The 20233-nt window shown below is 39.9% G+C and overlaps 1 protein-coding gene across 5 annotated transcripts in view; it reads left to right on the forward strand.

Moving 5' to 3' along the window:
* MAGI3 (membrane associated guanylate kinase, WW and PDZ domain containing 3) overlaps positions 1-20233 on the forward strand; it is a 214647-nt gene that overhangs the window by 125981 nt on the left and 68433 nt on the right. For 4 of the 5 annotated variants that reach the window (XR_003370248.2, XM_026661018.2, XM_026661021.2 and 1 more), the window contains exons 3-7: positions 578-697; positions 6928-7137; positions 8022-8196; positions 10560-10639; positions 15536-15593. Coding sequence is in view for 4 of the 5 variants with exons in the window: in XM_026661018.2 (XP_026516803.1) it covers positions 578-697; positions 6928-7137; positions 8022-8196; positions 10560-10639; positions 15536-15593 (643 nt within the window). In the remaining variant the exon portion in view is untranslated. The remainder of the gene's footprint in view (positions 1-577; positions 698-6927; positions 7138-8021; positions 8197-10559; positions 10640-15535; positions 15594-20233) is intronic. The other variant, XM_026661019.2, reaches the window with a different exon arrangement.

A 20233-nucleotide genomic window follows, 5' to 3' on the forward strand; every position in this document is an offset into this window, starting at 1 on the left:
AGAATTACCGGAGGTAAGTTGCAGCATGGGTGTACTGCATCACTTTCTTGTCCTTCAAACCACTGCAAAGAGATTCCCAATGTTTGAAGGCATCGGAATGTGAAGGGATGTTGACTTGTTTTTCCTGGACATCACTTTTTAGATGTGATTGATTTATTATTTTCCAACTGGGAAAAGGGATTCATATAACTGGTTAGTCAGAAGATTGGCTTTCATAAAATCAAGGTCCTGCTGTATTGGGATTTGAATGTTAGTTCTTAGGAAGTTTAAACTCTGGTATCAAAATTCCTTTTTGTATGCCCTTCATAACAGTAGATTTTAATAAATTCATGAGGGCTTCTATTTCTTGTTAAAATATCCTTTCTTATTCCTACATAATTTATTGACCTAGTTTCACATGCTGCAATGTTCACTTTCATGAGAATGTTCTGATCCTTATCTTGCCAGAGTGGCACTATAGCTGTGCAAAGCTTCAAATAACCACTGTTTCTTTTTATGTTGAATTCTGCAAGAGAGAGTATTTTGTAAACCAACAGCACTAGACAACCATACAACAGTTTCTTCTCTGTCTTTTCAGGCACTACAAGGGCTCCCAGGGATGGGGAGGTCCCAGGGGTGGACTATAATTTCATTCCTGTTGAACAGTTTAAAGCATTGGAAGAAAGTGGAGCCTTGCTAGAAAGTGGAACATATGATGGTATGTTACAGAATTTGAACACGTGTACCTACAGTCTTTTATAAGAATGGGAATAAAGACCGGGAAGAATTTAATGGCATTAGTGTCCAGTCTTTGTTTCAGGCTTGGTCTAAACTAGTAACTTATGTCGGTATAACTACATCACTCAGGCTAGGTCCACACTACGAATAGCATAGCTGAAGTTGCGTATTTTAGGTCGACTTACCTGGCTGTGAGGACAGCGGCGAGTCGACCGCTGCCGCTCCCCCATCGACTCCGCTTCTGCCTCTCGCTGTGGTGGAGTTCCAGAGTCGACGGCAGAGCGATCAGGGATCAATTTTTTATCGCGTCTACACTAGACGCGATAAATCGATCCCCGATAGATCGATCGCTACCCGCCGATCCGGCAGGTAGTGAAGACATGCCCTTAGAGGTGTGGAAAATCCACAACTCTGAGTGACATTGTGTCGATGGGAGGGCTTCTTCTATTGACATAGCTACCACTTCTCAGATGGGTGGAGAACCTATGCTGATGGGAGAAGCCCCCCCGTTGGCACAGGTAGCGTCTTCACTGGAGCGCTACAATGGTGCAGCTGTGCTGCTGCAGTATTTTTAGTGTAGACAAGTCCTAAATTTGGATCCTTATACTCGTGAGGCGTAATAGTGCTTTGCAAGGGTAGGGAAGCAATATTATCTCCATTGTATAGTTGGGATAACGATTTATTTTGATACGATTTAATTTGGACCACAGTGGTTGTCTTGTCCCGGCTCGCGCTGTGAGATGGTGACCCACTATTAGAACCCATGTGTCCTGACCTATGTTCAGTTCACTTTAACACCTGTTTCTTTTCCATATCATTGTGCTTTTCAGAGTCATTCTAAAAACTTTTGTGTGTGTTTTTGGTTGACTTTTGCTTTAAATATATTTGTGGTCATAGTTCTGGGTTTTGTGTGAAAAGTTTTCCGTAGCTTTAATTTCTTGCTTAAGAGTTTGGAATAATTTATAATATGTTTAATAAGGTTTCTACTTAATAGTCCACTTTTGTCTTCTTTCTGCTTTTAGTATTTTAGAATAGCCATAATATTTGCTAGAAGCTATCCTAATTAGTTGCTGGCTTTATTTTTATTACTGTTGTGGTGGTTTTGGGTGGTTTTGGTAATTTTTAATGAAAGTCTCTCAGATGAGTATGTTTCTCTAAATATATGATTTTTAGCTTTCATCACTAACACCTGACTCCTTTTGAATTAAAATGTAAATACAATAGATGCCGGTTAATAGCAATCCTGATACTGTCAACTTCCAGTTAATGGCAACATGTTGCTGTGTGAATCAATCCCATCCTATTAACATCAGTGTTAATGGTATTTGACATTGCAACAGTATGCTGCTTAGTAGCAACTTTCTTTTTAAGAAGGGCCCCACCTGCAGGTTGGTTTGTGCAGCTGCAGTCAGGGTAGGGAAGTGCTGGGGCCTGCCTGTTTGGCTGCAGCCCTGCAAACCTGCCTGCAGTCAGTACTCAGACCATTCATCCCAGCGCTTCCTTTTCGGGCTGCAGCTGGGCAAACCTGCCTGCACACAGGGACCACACAAGACATAAGGGTCTGCAGGCTGGAAGGGGAGGTTATGGGCAGGGCATTAGCAGGGAGTGGGCTGCAGCCTGGATGTTAGAGCTGCACAGTACCTCTCCCTGCAGTCTCTAGGCCACTCCCTGCCAGGGGACTGCATGCAGAGAAGGAAGCGCTGGGAAGCACAGAGTACTGGCCCCCCAGACAGCACAGGGAGAGGTGCGGTGCAGCCTCATGGGCACTGAGCACCCCTGGTCTCTGCAGAAAGCCTTGTCATGCAGGCTGCCTCCCTCCACATTGCTGCCCTTCCCGTGGTCAGGGTTGCACCCAGAGAAGGCATGTCCCAGCACTTGATTTCGCTTGTCGTGATTATGACTTAGTGTTTCAGCCAACCTGGATCTGAATACATTATAAACATTACTCCTGGGGGGATTCTGCAGGACTGCGCTCCCGCAGAAAATGGCCCTCCCCCCGCGTGTTTCCCTGCAGAAAACTGCAGGGAAGTAAAGGGAAGCCACGTGGTTGGGGGGTGACCATGGGCGCAGTTTTTGGGGGGGGTTGCCCCCCTCCAAACAGAAGGAAGTCATGGGGGGACACAGGGTTACATGTCACTGCCCCGCACTCATTCTGCAAGCGCAGAGCTGCCCATTGAACCCTCACCCTGACAAGCCCTACACCTAGATCCCTTCGAGCCCCCCCATCCCACTGATCCCCAACCAGCTGCACCTGGACCCCCACCCCATCAAGCCCCACTCCCCCAGCACCCAGACCTCCCACTGAGCCCCCCACAACCTGACCCTCCTGCTGAGGCCCCCTCCAAACCCCAACCACCTTCACCTGGATACCTTGCAGAGTCCCATTGCCCCTGCCACCGGAACCCTACCAACGAGCCTCTGTGCATCCAGATCTCCCACTGAGCCGCCCCACACCTAGATCCCCCCCGACACTCAGGGCCGGCGCAACCCATTAGGCGACCTAGGCGGTTGCCTAGGGCACTACAATTTGGGGGGCGGCGACCGCGGCGGTATTTCAGCGGCAGGACCTTCCACCGCCTCTGTAGGGAGCGGCATTTCGGGGCGGGACCTTCCACTGCCTAGGGGGGCAGAAAAGCTGGCGGCACTCCTGCCCCCACTTGGATCCTGCTGGACTGAGCCTGCCCACCCACACCTGGTGCACCTGGCACAGAGGGGCAGGGCCCTGGCGTGTTTCTGGCCAGGCCCAGCCCTTGTACTCTGTCAGGGTCTGGTGCAGCCTCACTGCCAAGTCTCTGTACTGGGGGAGGTGGGAGCTTCAGGTTGATCTCCCACCTCAATGCAGCCAATGGCCTGTGCTCCCCATTGCCATGCTGGAGCCACATGTATTTATTGACAAATACAATTTGCAGAAATTTGCAGAATTTTAAAATATTGTGCGCATAATTTTTTGGTGCAGAATTCCCTCAGGAGTAAAACATGTATAGACATGCGTACACAATACTGCTTCTTTTGGTAGAAACGTACAAATCACAACCTTCCCATGTGATCCATCCTCTTCTTAATTAAGTAGCTGTAGACTCACACATGATTTTGTCATAGCTAGCATTAACTGTGATCTCTGGATCAGAGAACTTGTCTTCTGTTATTGGCCCATTTTTAACACTTCTGCACCCTGACATGAGTTTTCCACAGTTGATACCCTTCTGGACAGAGTTACTTTTCCAAGCTTTCTGCACACTGTACCAATGTTCTCCATGCATCTAAGTAGGATTCAAAGGCAATCTGATCCACATAGCCCCTTATGTCCTGGAGTCCAACTGAATTCAACAGGAGAGCCTGCAAATCTTCGGATATCTGCTTTATATCCGCGGATGGATGCAGATCCAAATGTTCTATCTAGAGGCCTGCGTATGTTTGCGGATCGTGGATCGGATGCGGATACAAATTTTGTATCTGCTCAGAGCTCTAGTCAACACAACTACACAAATCCGATTACAGAATCGAAGCCTGAATTGGGAAATTCATTTTGTGCTGCTAAGCATGCTAAGTCCTTTAATTACCATCACACCTTTTGTACTTGTAATTGTAAATTCTTCCCCATTTGGATGTACCATTTATTTAATTTTATTGTCTAAAATATCTGCAATCTTAATTGTGTCCTCGTTTTCCCTTTTAATTGTAGTTTGTGTGTATTTCACCAAGAAAAGCCTAATGTGGCTGGCTCCCATTGGTCCTTCAAGCTATTACATGGTTTCCTTCTCTTCTCTTCTCCTGTGCACACGCATTGCACTGCCATGGATCTTTCTCTGAATTCTCCCACTTTCTCCAGAGGCCTCTTCCCTGCCTGCTACCCTGTTCTTCTGGGTTTTGTTTTTTTGCTTTTACACTTCAAGCCTGCTGCCGTGGTTGCTGTTTGGGTCTTCTATCTCTATTGTACCTCTGTTCCTACTAGGGGTCTGGGAATCTAAGGATAGGAAGGAAGGAGTAATTGTAGTGCGAGTAGACGTATGCGTGCTAGCTTTAAAATAACTAGCGCAGGTAACAATGACAGTGAAAACATGGCAGCACGGATCCCAGCATAGGCCTGCAATCTGAGTATGCCCTACAGTTCCCCAGTGGACTTGTACTGTTCTGAAGCCCATGCCTCCATGTTTTCACAGCTGTTGTTACCTGCACTAGTTAGATTAAAGCTAGCACAGGTAGGCCTACCTATTGTTACAATAAGACACTGATTTGTGGTGTTGACATATCTTAAGTGGCTGCCTGTGTGTGAGTGGTTATGGTTAAAAACTATTCTAAACATAGGGCCACAGGAAGCAGTTAACATTAGAAATATGTTCTAATATTTTGTTAAACTGTAGCCAAATAATCATGAGTTTATTCAGGTCAGACCAGGCTTTTCTCTTTCGGTATGAGTTACTGAAGTTATTTTTCCTGTTTCCACCCTGAGCAGGAATCCTCAGTCACTAGGAAGATGAAAAGTATTAATGGACCTAGCCAAAGTATTTAACTAGGCATAGAACTAACTAAAATATAGGAGTGATATGGTTAATATCCTTTTGCTCAAGGACCAGGCAGGCATTGGCTCTGTTCTTGAAGATAAAGGCTACAGTAGCTAAATCAATGTCTCAGATGTAAATCCTTTTTTATAGAACATCATAACCTGGCTCCTCTTAAGTTTTCCTCTGGATTGAAACCTGGTGTTGAAGGTTTCTAATCAGGAACAACTTATTTTAAAATATATATACAAGTTGTAAAATATGTTTTTACAATATATTTAAAACATCCTTGTTTAAGGTACCCTTAACTCAAATAAATGATTTTTTTTCCCCAAGAAAAATCTGGCATGCATATATAAAAATATATATGAAAACTAAAGTAAAAAGGCTATTTTTATGCATAAAAATTTTCCACTAGAAATATCTGTATTAATATAGATTATGTAAATTTCAAGTGATTACCTCAGTGACTAAAGTTTCTTCAAGAGTAAACAGTCTAGAAATTGTATGAAACCGTCTGTGTAAAAGATTATGAAACTTGTAAAGAACTATTATGATTTATTGGACATTTTCTTGAGATTTAATTCTTCCCTAATATGAAAAATAGAATAAATGAAAAGGTATACTACTGTTAAAATAACCAAAAGAAGGAAATTCTTTGAGCGGCTCTCTAAGCCAAGCTCTTTTGATTGTGCCGTGGTTTTGCTGCACATACAGTATGCACAATTGCCCAGCATCTGGAGATCCCCTCAGCAACTAGACTTTAACAAGCCAGGCTAACCAAAGCTTTCACCTTAACTCCCATTTTCAGTTGAAGCCTGAAAGGTATTTGAATATAGGGGGTTTTATTTAATATTTTATGCAGTCAAAACAAAATCTATCTACCAAATGTTAACCCAGCAGGAGTCCTGCTAAGCTCTGTGCTCAACTCCCTAATTAAAATCACATGATTAATTAAGAGGAGAAAGCCAGTTATTTAAATTCTGTTTGAGCATTTATTTTATTGGAAAAAAATGCTGATCCTTTGAACTTATACAACATATTAGGATCAAAATATTTTTCAGTTTTCTCAGGTATAATTCAGTATTGCATTGATTTATTAGTAGCTCTATTGGGTAAGAAAATTATAAGATGAAAACATAGGATTACAGCTCTAAGAAATCATTTTTTAAAATTGCTTTTGTGCAAATGATATTTCGTGTTTCAGCACAAAATGAATTTGCTTTTTAGCTTCAACCTGCCTACAGGCTGCAAATTACTCCAGATTAGTTAATTACTATATGCTGTACATTAGAACAGAAATTATTTTGGTTTTCAAGGTAATCCTCCACTTTACTCCTACCAAACTCTGCTATAAATCTCATTCTGGAGCATTAGTGAATGCAAGGTAAAATAACAAGTCAGTCTCTTGATTTGGAAACCTGTGTAGAGCAGCCACTTTGGAATTAAATGCATTATACCCAGATGCACAATGACAGCATTAGCAGAAATACAGTGTAGCTGTAAATTCCAGTTTTTGAGCATTCATCAGTTACTGATAATGCTGATGTCTTAAGTAGTGTAGTAAATTACCTTTTCATTCATGTATTTCACAAAACTATGTTACTGTGGCAGTAGAATATGTACTGTGACTTGAGTCATTCCTGTGACTGTAGAGATCTTTACCAGATATCACTGCTTCTATTTTGTACCATTTGTTTCTTAATGCCAGGTAATTTCTATGGTACACCAAAGCCTCCAGCAGAGCCCAGTCCCTTTCAGCCAGACCCAGTGGATCAAGTTCTTTTTGACAATGATTTTGATGCAGAATCCCAGAGAAAAAGAACCACGTCGGTCAGCAAGATGCAAAGAATGGATAGCTCTCTCCCTGAGGAGGAAGAGGAGGAAGAAAAGGAAGCAGTTAATGGCAGTGGAGGTGCAGGTCAGTTACAAGGGGAGAAATTCCTGACTGCAGTCAAGATTTTAATCAATCAAATTGTTACTCTGAAATTTTCAGATTAACTTGGGTAGGAGCACTGTCACATGATCTGAAAACTAGGGGAAGGAATGTGCAGAGCAAGTGATAATGAAGAACAATGCATTGAGACTGGAACAAGGTGTCCAGTGGGATGTTGCAAAGATTAGTCTGAGATCCTATTCTTTTTAACATCTTTATTATCTCAAAAGGGGGACAACCAGCACATTACATTTGCAAATTGTGCTGCATCTAGGCATTTCTTGGAAGTCACCCATTCATGTACAGATCTGGCCTAGTCCTGTTTACCTTCAGAGCTGAAAGAATCAGAGCTCAGGTGATGTGGCTGCAGTCCATATTAATTTGTCACAAATACAGAATTGTAAAAGTGAGGTTATTGGCAATGGTTTCTAAACCAAAGTGCTTAAATTCACACAATTTAAAACCTGCTGCACTGTTGTTTTCCTTGTATCATTCATTGTGGTTCTTGTACCATGAGTCTTGATACACTGAGAGGGATGCTGGTGTGGATTCTCTAATGAGCAGTACAAATGCTATTCTCTTTGATAGGAAATGCAGTAAGTAGTCTACCTAGATGAGTTCCAGTGTTGTTTTTTCAGTCTAGGCTCAAACAAGTATGAGGTTAATGCTGTTTGGCAAGGGAAGAACAGAACTCAGTGTGTTCACTTCAGTTTTTTAAAGTTCACAGCAGAAAAAAATGTAATAGAAAAATACAGATGAAATACAGTGGTGTTTGGCATTCTCTCATTGTGAGAACAAAAGGGGTGGTTCTCTGTGAGCAAAGCAGCATGAAAAGCTTAACCGTAACACTTTGCTTTAAACAACTTCAGAAAACCGAGAGAGACATTCAGATTCTTCTGACTGGATGAAGCCTGTTCCTAGTTACAACCAGACAAGCAGCTCCATGGATTTCAGAAATTACTTGTCAAGGGATGAGAGCCTAGAGCCTCTACCCAAGAACTGGGAGATGGCCTACACAGAAACAGGCATGGTCTACTTCATAGAGTGAGTAGAAGTTTGTATCTTTATAGATTTAATGTACCTTCCTGAGATGCATGAGCTCTAAGAGTCTCTATAGAGATTTCTGCTGATTTTATATATCTTCCTTCTTACCCACTTTTTATTGCTGAGGTCTTTGCATGAAAATATAATCTTCTGGCTTTGAAGTCGCAGTCTGTTCTCACTCCATGATCCTCACCAAATGTCACCAGTTTTGTGTGTTTGATTTCACAGTGGTTCCTGTGAAGATTATAACAATGTCACTTAGAGAGGACAGTGATGTTGATTTGAGGAATAAGCTGCGGGAATTTTATTTTCATATATCTATATCTATCATAGTATCCCTACTTGGTGTCACCAGCATTTTCATCCAAGTAGCTTTTCCTGTCTGTCAATCTTCATAGATGGATACTTGCACAGGTATCTTAGCTACCATATATAGGGACTTCAGTATAGTGTTTATTTTCATGGGGAAAATGCAGATAGGGAAAGAATCCATGTAAATGCTATTAGTATGATAGTGTTTTGTGTATCTGAATAAATTAGGTGTGAAAGCACAGTGGTTCCAGCTACAAAGTCAGCTAACTTATTTATGATGTGCATTCTGTATCACACAGAATGCAAAGCTCAGGTTCTGTGTTGATAGCTGGATATGGGTCTAATTTTATGTGTACTTTTACTCTGCAAAATTTCATTGTAATCCACGGGATTTCCCTTATTCTCTCTGCTCTGCCTGCGATCTCTGGTATGAAATGGAATGTGAAAAGCAGCTATTAGAATGTGTAATAGTCTGTTTCATGAATTGTAAAGCATCAGATTACACTGATTGCTAAGCATAGGCAGAAGTTAAGGGTTTTTTCCTCCAAGGTGAAAAGTGTCTGATATCCTCAAAATGATTTTTTTTTGTAGTTGCTTCAATGGTAAATGTATGAAAGGCTTTGTCATACTTTGTACACAGAAAAAAATATTGGATGGAGAAGAACTTTATGCTGAGACTGTGCCACCTAATGCAGATTTATAGGACAGAGTTAGAAATCCCTGAGTAAATGGGTTTATAATCACAGCGTCAATAGACCTGAGATAAAACATGGTTTCTGGATAACTCTGCTCATTTATGTTACTATGTTATCTCAGAGTTAACATGTACCATATGTTCCTGCAGTGCAATGATAAGTACTACTTGTCATGGAAGAGCAAAATCACTAATCTTGCAAACTCACTGGCAATTTCTTATGTGCTTTGGTTCAGAGTGGTAGCAGCCTTTACATCTACATTCATATTGTGACTTTTTAAAATATTGGTTTTCTGGAATACTTACGTTGTATTAACTTTTTAACAGCTATAAGATGCTCTTTTAGGTCTTATCAGTTTTTCTCCATTACTTTTCCCATGGCTCTTTTCATGATCAACCTATTTTAGAGGTGGTGTCTGACACCTTATTAAAGAGCACAAAACTTTTCCTATCTATGCCCCATAATTACATTTTTAAAACCAGGTAAGGGAAAAGTTTGTATTTTGGGTCTGTTCTGATGAGAACCAAAAGAGACAGGTGTATTCAGTGTGCTCTTATTTCATTGGTTCTGTTCTCTACTTACATATACCTCTACACAGTTCTGCAGAGCTCTTGAATTCAGCTCCATGCACAAGTTGCATTGACTATTGAGATATCCAATATTTTTTGATAGATGAAACCTAGGCTTACCTCACTCCCAACAAACCTGCTACTTTTAGGGCTGGTCCACACTAACCCCCCACTTCGAACTAAGATATGCAACTTCAGCTACGTTATTCACGTAGCTGAAATCGAACTATCTTCGAACTTACCGCGGGTCCACACGCGGCAGGCAGGCTCCCCCGTCAACTCCGCGTACTCCTCTCGCGGAGCAGGAGTACCGGCGTCGACGGCGAGCACTTCCGGGATCGATTTATCACGTCTAGACAAGACGCGATAAATCGATCCCAGAAGATCGATTGCTTACCGCTGGACCCGGAGGTAAGTATAGACGTACCCTTGGAGTGAAACTGTGTAGACTGTGGCTGTGAACACGTACCTTTGAAATATTTTTGACTGCTAAGAAACGTTTGCACCGCTGTAACCTCCCATGTCACGGTGGTACAGAAGATCCTCGAGTATGTTGGTAGTTATTATATTTAAGTGGTACCTTTCCTTGGTCGCATTTTTGATGTGACAGAGGTGAGAACAGCAGGTACGCTGACCTAGAGGCAAAGATTTGCATGTGGAAGGAAATTTATGAAGAGAAGTCCTAAGTATAATAGGTTAAATCCATTCATTGGGAGTCTCTTTCGTGTCTCTCCCTTTATCTCCCGCTGTTTTTCTGCTCCTCATTCGGTTGTCCTATATTCCGCAGTCACAACACCAAGACAACCACTTGGCTTGATCCTCGGCTCTGTAAGAAAGCCAAAGCTCCTGAAGACTGTGAGGATGGAGGTGAGATGTTCAGAATTCTGTCTGTCTGCTATATGTAATGCATGTTTGGATGTTGTTTTTCCTACTTGAAAACCAGACTCAAATGGTGTCCAATTAGCATGTTGTCGGTAGAGTTTATGAAGGCACGAAGTATGGCTCTGGTAAGAGTTTTGTTTCAAAGACTTCTTTTCTTCTTTGCCATTTGGGACTAACCAGACAGATCAATTGTACCTTCAAATGCAACCTGGAATAGGAGTTTACTTATGCTCTTGTTTCAAGGTCAAGTTCATCTGAAACCAAATAGAATTCCTAATAAATCGGATGTATTCGCTTGTTTACCAACCAAAACTAGTCCTGAGTCCTGTGGAACTGGCTATCTAGTTACTTTGACTTGGTTCTTGAAGGGACTTTCTGTGGGATTTGGCAGTAATGAATCCTTAAGCACTTTGGAAAGTCTTTTCCTTATGCATATTACATATTTTATATCAAGTTCCTCTTCAGGGAGATCTAGGTCGTTCCTAAGAATGTCCTCTGCACTGATGGGAGAATTAAGTTATTCGGGGGTCTTCGGATAATGCTGTTTGTGACTGTCTGATGTCCCATATGGAGTCACTTCCAGGATTCTTTACAATTTGATAAGGTCTATCACTGCCAAGACAGAAGTTTCTGCCTGAAGTTCATAATTTTTATTCTTTCTACATTATTCTGAAACCATTAGGGTATGGAGTTAAGTGCCTATGGCTTGGCAGCAGCGGTAGGAAGACTGGGCTTGAGAGCGGCTTTAGTATATTTTCACTGGAACAATGGAGTTTAAGTGAATTGTGGATACACACGAATTCTGGAGAGCAGAATGACACATTTCTTGGTTCTAAATTTGCTGTAACCACTGAGGGGAAAGACCTGGGCATCTTTGTAGACAGCTCAATGAGCACCATTGTTCAAATGTGCAAGGGAAAAGCCCCCAAATACTAGAAGGCATAGATGATGGGCTACAATGTAATACTGAAAGTTCAGCCTTGTCACTTTATATCAGTGGTAGACTCTCACCTGCAATAATCTGTTCACTTTCCGGTTGAGAGAAAGAAGTGACATTTTGATAGAATAATGGAAAAGCTTTTGAGGACAATGTGGAAAAAATTAGGGATACAATACGTGTACAAAATAACAAACAGTAAACCAAAGGTAAATCAGGTGCTCCCTTTTACCCACTGTCCTAATACAAGAACAAGGGCACGTTGAGTTAAATTGAAGGTGGCAGATTTAAAACCGATAACGGTAAATACAATGTATAATTAAGCCATGAAAAACTCATTGCCACAAGAGATTATTGGGGCCAAAATCTTAATAAAATCTTTACAAGAATTGGACAATAGTATGAATGAGAAGATCCAATTACATTAGATATAATTTTTTTTTAGAAGGGATATAAATACTCATGCTTTAAAGCATAAGCAACCCCTAACTATGTTTAGGAAGAAACTTCATTGTCTAGTAAGACCATCCTCTGAAGCTTCTGGTATTGGTCATTGTTGGAGACAGGATACTGGACTATGAGGACTGCTAAGATAAATGGTAGTCCCAAAGTGAAGAGATGGAAGAGCCTTTGGACTTCATATGAATTGACCCTTAATTGGGCCAGGTGCAGGAGGTGCAAACCAAGCTACAAGGCTTGGGAATGAGGCTGCACAAGAATAGGTGGCTTTATTGTAGGAGTATTTTTAAAATCTCTGAAGCAGTTGCACGTTTTAAGCGTCAGTGTCCCCTTATTTCCATTTAGGGGAGAGCCCTAAAATATAATATAAATAGTTTATAATCAAGATAGGTATCTGTATTAGCTAGTTTGAAAATAATTAGCCTCTTTTTAGATGCTAGAAAATACGATAAGATTTTTAAAGAAATCCTCACACTGTTCTCTTCTCTCCCTCTGGCATCTCAACCATGTCTAAATTAATTTGACTTAAACATTTCCCTGTTGTCTGGTTTCATATGGATAATTTTTCAACAGAAGTGCAAGTCCCTGATATGTGGAAGTGCCCTGGAGAATTCATTTTGCCTAAGCTGTCTCATGTCTCCCTATGATGGCAGAGCTTAAACCTTCACTAAATAAAGCTTAAAGTGGGCTGAACGCTGACAGTATTTTACTGCTTCATAGAATGACAGAGATGTTTGAGAATCATAATCTAAGCAGGGTTCCATGGTTAAAGTACTTGTCAGTCATGCTTTTTCTTCAAGTAAATTCCTATCCGTTAAATAGAGAAGAGGTAAAAGCCAAGCTGCAGTACCAAACTAGCTACCTAGTTTTGTTAGTAATGACTCATTGCTGTTGGGACTGCATTGTTGAAATTAATGTGGCTGGCAACTGGTGCTTTAGTTCCACGGAAAGATGCCTTGTTGTTCTGCAGTTGCTGTTAGGGGAAGGAGGAGTCAGAGATTTTTGTCCTGTGTGTGGCAACGCTTGCACTCAGCCTGTTCCCCAGAGATACAGAATTTCCATAGCTAATGATTCTTAAACAAGAACACTCTAATCCTGACCCATACGTGTATCATCATCTGTAGCATTCCCATTGATCATAGCTGCCATGTTGAGTCAGAGAGTGAATTTGTCTGTGAAATGTTGGTCTAGACCAGGGGTGGGCAAACTATGGCCCAGGGGCCGCATCCGGCCCTTCAGACATTTTAATCCGGCCCTCAAGCTCCCGACAGGAAGTGGAGTCCGGGGCTTGCCCTGCTCTGGTGCTCCAGCCGGGGAGCGGGGTTGGGGGCTTGTCTAGCCCATTCAGGGCTTTAAAGAGAGAGGCTAGTACCAAAACTGTATCAGCATTCAGACCACAGTTGTCACTAGCAATATCTTGAACTAACTTCCTTCCGTCCAGATTCCCATTTCCTTAAGAGAGTGCAGTAGCAGGGATACAGCATTGTTTCCATTTTAATATGGAACCCTTAATTACTTCAGTATAATATTTTTCATACTAAATCCAAGAAACTTCTAGTCTTACTTTTCAGTTCTCTTGCACCCCAACTGGCTTTTTAAAAATCATGCATATTCGCTATCTTCTCTAATATGGGACAATGCAGGGAACTGATGGGCTGGCTGGCAGTAGGTAACTAAGGGTGGCCCTCTATCATAATTTATGATTGTTTGGGAAGAGTGTAGGAACTGACTTACATTTGTTTCTGTTCACCTCTTGCATCAAGACTTCACATTGTGAATCCAATCTGTGAGAATGTTGGTGGTAATCAGCCTACAGGCAAATCCTGCAGACATTTGCAAGGCAGTGGTGCAGTGTAGCCAGCCAATAACATAAAAATGTACAGAGAAGCAGTCTCTGCAGCAAACATCTCCTGAGTTACAAGAGTCAATAGGCGCTGAGATGAGACTGAAAACAGCCTCTCATTCTCCTAAATCTATTCTTAATGAAGCCAGCTTGAGCCACTGCCTCATACTGCTGCTTTATTAAACATATGTGAAGCCCACCACTGGGAGAGGATGGGATTAAAAAAAGGCATTTTAAAGAGAAAGATGCAGGACATCCTAATGAACAGCACTTAAACAAATAGTCCCACTGGGGCATTTGTCAAGTTCTGCTGTGCTGTACTGATATTCATAATTGGTAACATGCTGCCACATGCTAAGAAAATTCCTGTTACCTTCAAGCCTGGGGCAGCCACAAACAACAAACAAAATAATTACACAGAAATCTTACCCTTCAAAACAATCCAGACATCTGAAAGAAAAATAAAAGGCAATTTGTGTTCCAAATGGAACAATATTTCCATTTTGTCTTAACTTTCACACCAAGCTCCTTTCAAACAGCTTTTCCATATTTACTTTTCTGTGGTCAAATTAGAGTAGCAAAGCTATAGCAATCAGGCCCCTGTGGTGACAGCTCATTGCATTCAACCAGTAATGCTCTGATTCTAGCAGCCATCCTACAAGAATTTGAATTTAGTTCAGAAACGAGGGAGCTTTCTGATTTTTATGCTGTTTCGATATGAATGTTTATTTTGTAAGGATTTAATTTCATTTTGCACACAATTTTCAGAATATGGGATCATTAGTTTTCCTCTAGATTTGTTACTCTGGAGACTTGGATTCAAATCATAACAAACACAAATGGAAATGAGTTTGGGGATGATATCTTTTTAGTCCTCATTTGTCCTTGTCACCACTGTACTGCCTCTTTGATTCTGATTCAGGAGCCTAGGTGTAAAGTAGCAAGTGATGTAGGTCAGGATTGCAGTGCATTGGGAGAGCGAGGTGGGGAATCTGACTGGAATATTGCAGGTCTGGCTTGAAATGCATTGGTGTTAAGGGGATGTGTGTGTAAAATTGGAATAACAAGGGGGTTGCAGGTCAGAATTTAGGTCCCTTGGCAGAGGTTTCTGGAAGCACCACATGACTGGAATAGCATGGTCCTACAATTCAGAGCTGAGATGGATTGAAAGTGCTTCTTTGGGAAAAGGTTCAATATCTCGTTTCCACTCTATGGGTTAGCCATAGACAGTGCTATCGTATAGTTACAGATTGGGGAGTTAAAAACAGAATTACACAAATGAAACTAGTTATTTATAATTAATTGGCTTAGTCTAATAAAATGAGACCTATGTCTTTCTTTTCCTCCTTTTGTTACTTAAGATATTTCTGTGCTTCACTTTGAAGCTTGTTAAAACTTAATTTTTTTGTTTAAATAAAATGCAAGTCCCTCCTCCAATGGACCAGTGAGTACAAGGGGGCCCATTTTCCCTCTGGGAAATGCAAGCACTCAATTCATGGGAATATATAAATTGCTTTCATATTTCCAACAGTCAATCCATAATCTCTCCACTCATTTTTTTTTTTCCACGTGAACTTTGACATTTTCAAATACTTTTCCATTATTGTGCAGAATTTTGTTCATTCTTCTGTTCTAATTACAGAACTTCCTTATGGCTGGGAGAAAATAGAAGACCCTCAGTATGGAACATACTACGTCGAGTAAGTGTTTACACCAATTATTCACTTCATGTGGACATCAGATATGGTAGAGAACAATGAAACAGTTGATATGTAATAAATGCAAATTGTAATGCAGCTAATTTAATGACTATGTATCCACTGTAAATTAAGGGCCAGTTCTGGTGGCCGTAACTGAATTGTGCACTATTCCTATGAGTTAATATGTAAGATGATAATGTGTGTAGCTTCCCTTCACACTAATTGAGATACATCCATCTATCATCTAGAGGGGAGGAATCAAGTAGTAACCACTTCCCTGGGCTGGAAACCAGAGAGCAGCAAGTAAGCAGTAGGGTTCACTTTGCTTCTCTGCCTCACAAATGTCCATGTGATTTTTCTTGTATAACTAAGAATTATGTTAGTTTATTACCACAGTAACTTTATCTGGCATTAATGACTTTGCCCAAGTGGTTGAATCTCTTTCTTAATATCCTTATTGTAATAACTGAAGATGCTGAATGTTGTATGTTTAAAGAGATCAGAACATGTCTCTGTTCTGAAATACCTTTAAAATGGAGCCTCTCAATTAAAACACTTGATATTCACAAACCAGCAGGAAATTGCTTTCCCCTCATCCTTGGGCTCCAAAGCAGCACCATGTAGCAGAAAATCCCTAACTTACTGTAACTGGCTTTCTTATTCCTCTTCAACTCAGGCTGAATGAAAACTACCTTCAATCATCAAGAGAAAAATTAGCAGAGAATTGAAAATATTAGCATTTGTTTGAAAAACGTTAGTGAGATCTCTGCAGAGCCAGCACTGTTGTTTTAATATTGTCCAGGCTAATAAATATTTTGATACTTCAGCTCTGCTTTCATATTTCAGTGTTTAGCAACAAAGGCAACAAATACCATGGATATATGGAAGCAGCATCCATTTCATGTCAGGAAAAGAAATAAATTTGTTTTGCTAAGCAGTTCTCTTATTGCCCAATATTATGGTCTACAGCGGCTCTTTTGAAATGTGCAAAGTGGTGTTAAAATAGATAATATGCTTATTACTCAGAGTTCATCCTGTCACTCGAAAAGCAGCCTCAAAAGTCAAGGCTGAATTGTATAGTTGTTGAGTTTCTGTTTTGAGTATTGAGAAATTAGTAGTTGGAGTATGCTTCAAAGGGTTAATCTTTGAGCTCCTCATGAGGAGATGGTTGGTCCTGCCCCTGAACAGGAAACTGGCATTGTCCTGAATAACTAGTTAACAAGATACTTGAATATTTGTAACCAGGTTTTCTTTCCTGCTGTGTTAGTTGAAATTCCTTTGGTTTTGATAATCTGATTTTTCATCATAATTGTTTTCTTTTAATTTTTCTCTGTTTAGATAATGAAAATAGGCTACTCATTTTCACTTTCTTTGCTCTCATGAATTAGCACAATGCTGTTGTGTTTGAGTTGCATATACTACAAGGGAACAAGCTATTAAGATTTAGGCTTCGTATAACTTTTTAAATTAAACTTTACATTTTAGTTCTCAATTGCAATTACCCTTTGAGAGAAAGGAGCAGAATATATGGATTTCTGTAATTTAATAGCTGTGATGCTGACCCTTAAATATATATACATTCTAATAATATAAACATTAGAATTCGGACAGTCACAAGGGAATGAAGATTTACCACCCCCCAAAAAAAAAGTAAGTTTTTTCAACATTGAGCTGTCCTTTTATGTTTACTCTTTTGCTGAAATGAAGCAATGTGAGCTTGCACATTGCAACATTCTTTGATACAGTATGGTAATCATTATTAGGGATCTGACAATGTTTGGCAATTTAATCAAGGAGAATTTTACATTTTTATTAATGCAAAGTTACAATAAAATGTTAACTTACTACATTGTACATTACTTATTACTTATTCAGGATCAGGTTAATATTCATAGAGCCTGACTAAAGGAGCTGGCTTGCTGGCTGGGGAGCCCTCCTCCATTTAGAAATTTGGTCACCCATCTTCTTTTTGGCACTTCTCTTGTGTACATACTTGGTGTGAAAGCTTTTCCATTACAAGGACAGTCCACATTTTACTATACCAGAATTCCATAGAAGTCACATTTTTCAAATAATATGCAATATAAAGTTTTGCTGCTAACAATAAAAAGGAATTAATTCGTATTTCTATTTAAAAAGTAGGTCCTTTACGGAAGCATTAAATAAGCAATCAGGGGATCTCTGGGAAGCTGGCCTTTTTCTTATAAGGTTAATCTCTTTAATAATTTCCTCTGCAAACCATCGAATTTCTGGACACACCCACCAAATGTGCAAGTATGTTCCCTTATCCCTGCAACCCCTCCAACAGAGTGCCTCCCTAGTAGCAAAAATACAGTGAATCCTAACTGGAGTCAAATACCAACTATACAGTAATTTGTAAACATTTTCTTTGTGAGCTACACAAATTGAAAATATATATCCACTTTCCCATATAGAGACGCATTCATCTAGATCAATTTCTTTGTCCAGATCTCTCTCCTATCTTTTCATCTGGGTTGTTTTCCTATCAACGTCTTTTTCAATCAAAATTGAATACATCTTAGAAATTAAACCCTTTGTTCCAGTTTGCACCTGGGTCAACTCCTCAGCTGTGTTTAAAGATCTAGATAGAACCGTCTTGTATCCAGATTTCACAATAAGGTGTTTTGACTTATAAATACTGATACAGGATCTTTCTATTATTTACTTTATTACATATCTCTTGGTATGATCTTAAATCAGGACCCTGGAACAGCAGTCCAAATTGAGGAATATCCGCTCTTACCCAGAATGAATAATCACTTTGATATTTCCTAGAAATACATTTGTGATTATTAATGAAAATAGCTAAGGGAGAGGGCTTGGCGACAGGAATTTTAAAAAGCTAAGGTGGGCTGGATGAATGGGTGGCTTTTATTTTTGGTGATCTAAATTTCTTTTGAACCCAACAATTACTATAAATAATTGTTTGGGCTACAGTCTTATTTGAGCTTTACCCAGTGTTTGGATGGTCTGTTAACCCTGTTGATCATATCTTTTAATTGCAATGCATAATAATAAGAAGAAGCCAAATTAGGAACTTTAGAACTCACCCTTTGTCTTTTATGATTCCCATATGAATTTTAATAGTGCATCTTGCTCTGGTTTTTAATGTCATGTCAGGGATACCAGTAGGGCGATGCACTGAAACAAAAATAGTAACTTGGGGAGGACATTCATCTTTACTGAGGCTACACTATCTTGCCAAGAAATTTCGTATTTGTTCGAGTTCTCCAAATCTTTTATTTTATGCCAAAGTGGAAGGTAATTTGCTTTAAAAAGATGTTTGTTTCTCCACAATATTTATTCCTAAATATTTTAAAGATTCCTTTACCCATTTAAATTTAAGTAGCTGACAACGGTTTGTTTTGACCCTTTGGGAATATTAATTTCTAAAATTCCAGATTTATCATAGTTTTTGATGCCTGATGCCGGCTCAAATTCCAACATCAATTGTTCTATAATTTTTAATTATGCTTCTGGATCCTGCAAATATAATAGGATATTGTCAGCATATAACACCACTTTCTGTTCTAAACTTGAAGACGTTCTGATGCCTTTAACCAAGGGGCTGTTTCTCACATATATTGCAAATGACTCCATTGCCAGAATAAACGGGGGGCAGCCCTGTCTTGTACCCCTAGACAAATTAAAAGGAGGGGATTGAAGTATACAGGCCAATAAGAGTATAAAACTGGTTTCCAAAACCAAACCTTACCAAAATCTGTCTGAGGTTCTCCCACTGCAAAAGTTGGTTTCTCAACATCCAACAAAACCAGTGCATAAGAAGAATTGCTAAAATTAACACTATAGATGAAATTCAGAGTAGTTCTGACATTACCAGATAGATGCCTGCCAGCAATGAACCCACCCAGGGTGAACACATTTGGGCAAGATGACACTCAGTCTGTTTGCTAGCACCTTGGCATAAATTTTAACATTCGTATTAATTAAAGAAATATCACAGTATGATGCACAGTTGGTAAGACCTTTTCTTTGTTTAGGAATGACCACAATTTTTGCTTCTTTCCATTAATCTGGAATCTTGTTCCCCTGCAATCTTCAGTTAAAATAGGGATCAATACTTGCTTTTGGAGCTCTGTTATACTCCCCAGAAAACATATTGGGATCTGGAGGTTTATTAGATTTTAAATTCTTAATTACAGTTTCTACAGCAATTTACCTATCAAGAGCTGCCAAATCCTCCTCAGAGCTGAGGTAGCCTCACACTTCTCCATTACTGTTTATAAATTCAGAATTTGGATGTTCTGAAGTGTACAAGGTATGGGAAAAGTTAACAAAGATTTCAGTGATCTGTTTGATGGCAGTTATTAAATCTCCCTTTTTATTTCTAATCAGAGGGGTGGCTGACTTACCAGTTTCTTTTTTTTTTTTTAACTTTCTGGCTAAAAGCCTATCAGTTTTATTGTCCTTAGTTTTATTGTCCTTTTCATAATATTTTTGTTTAATGTATCTAAGTGTTTGCTCAGCCACACTCATTTGTAACAGATTAATCTTCCCTCTTACCTCAATTATTTTCTTATACACTCTTTTAGATCCTGTAGCTCTACGTATGCCTACCAAAACAGAAAGTTCTTTAACCAAACTCTCTTCTTCAAGAG

The sequence above is a fragment of the Terrapene carolina genome, unplaced genomic scaffold (genome assembly GCF_002925995.2).
Source record: "Terrapene carolina triunguis isolate 2854851 unplaced genomic scaffold, T_m_triunguis-2.0 Scaffold926, whole genome shotgun sequence".
Lineage (NCBI taxonomy): Eukaryota > Metazoa > Chordata > Testudines > Emydidae > Terrapene > Terrapene triunguis.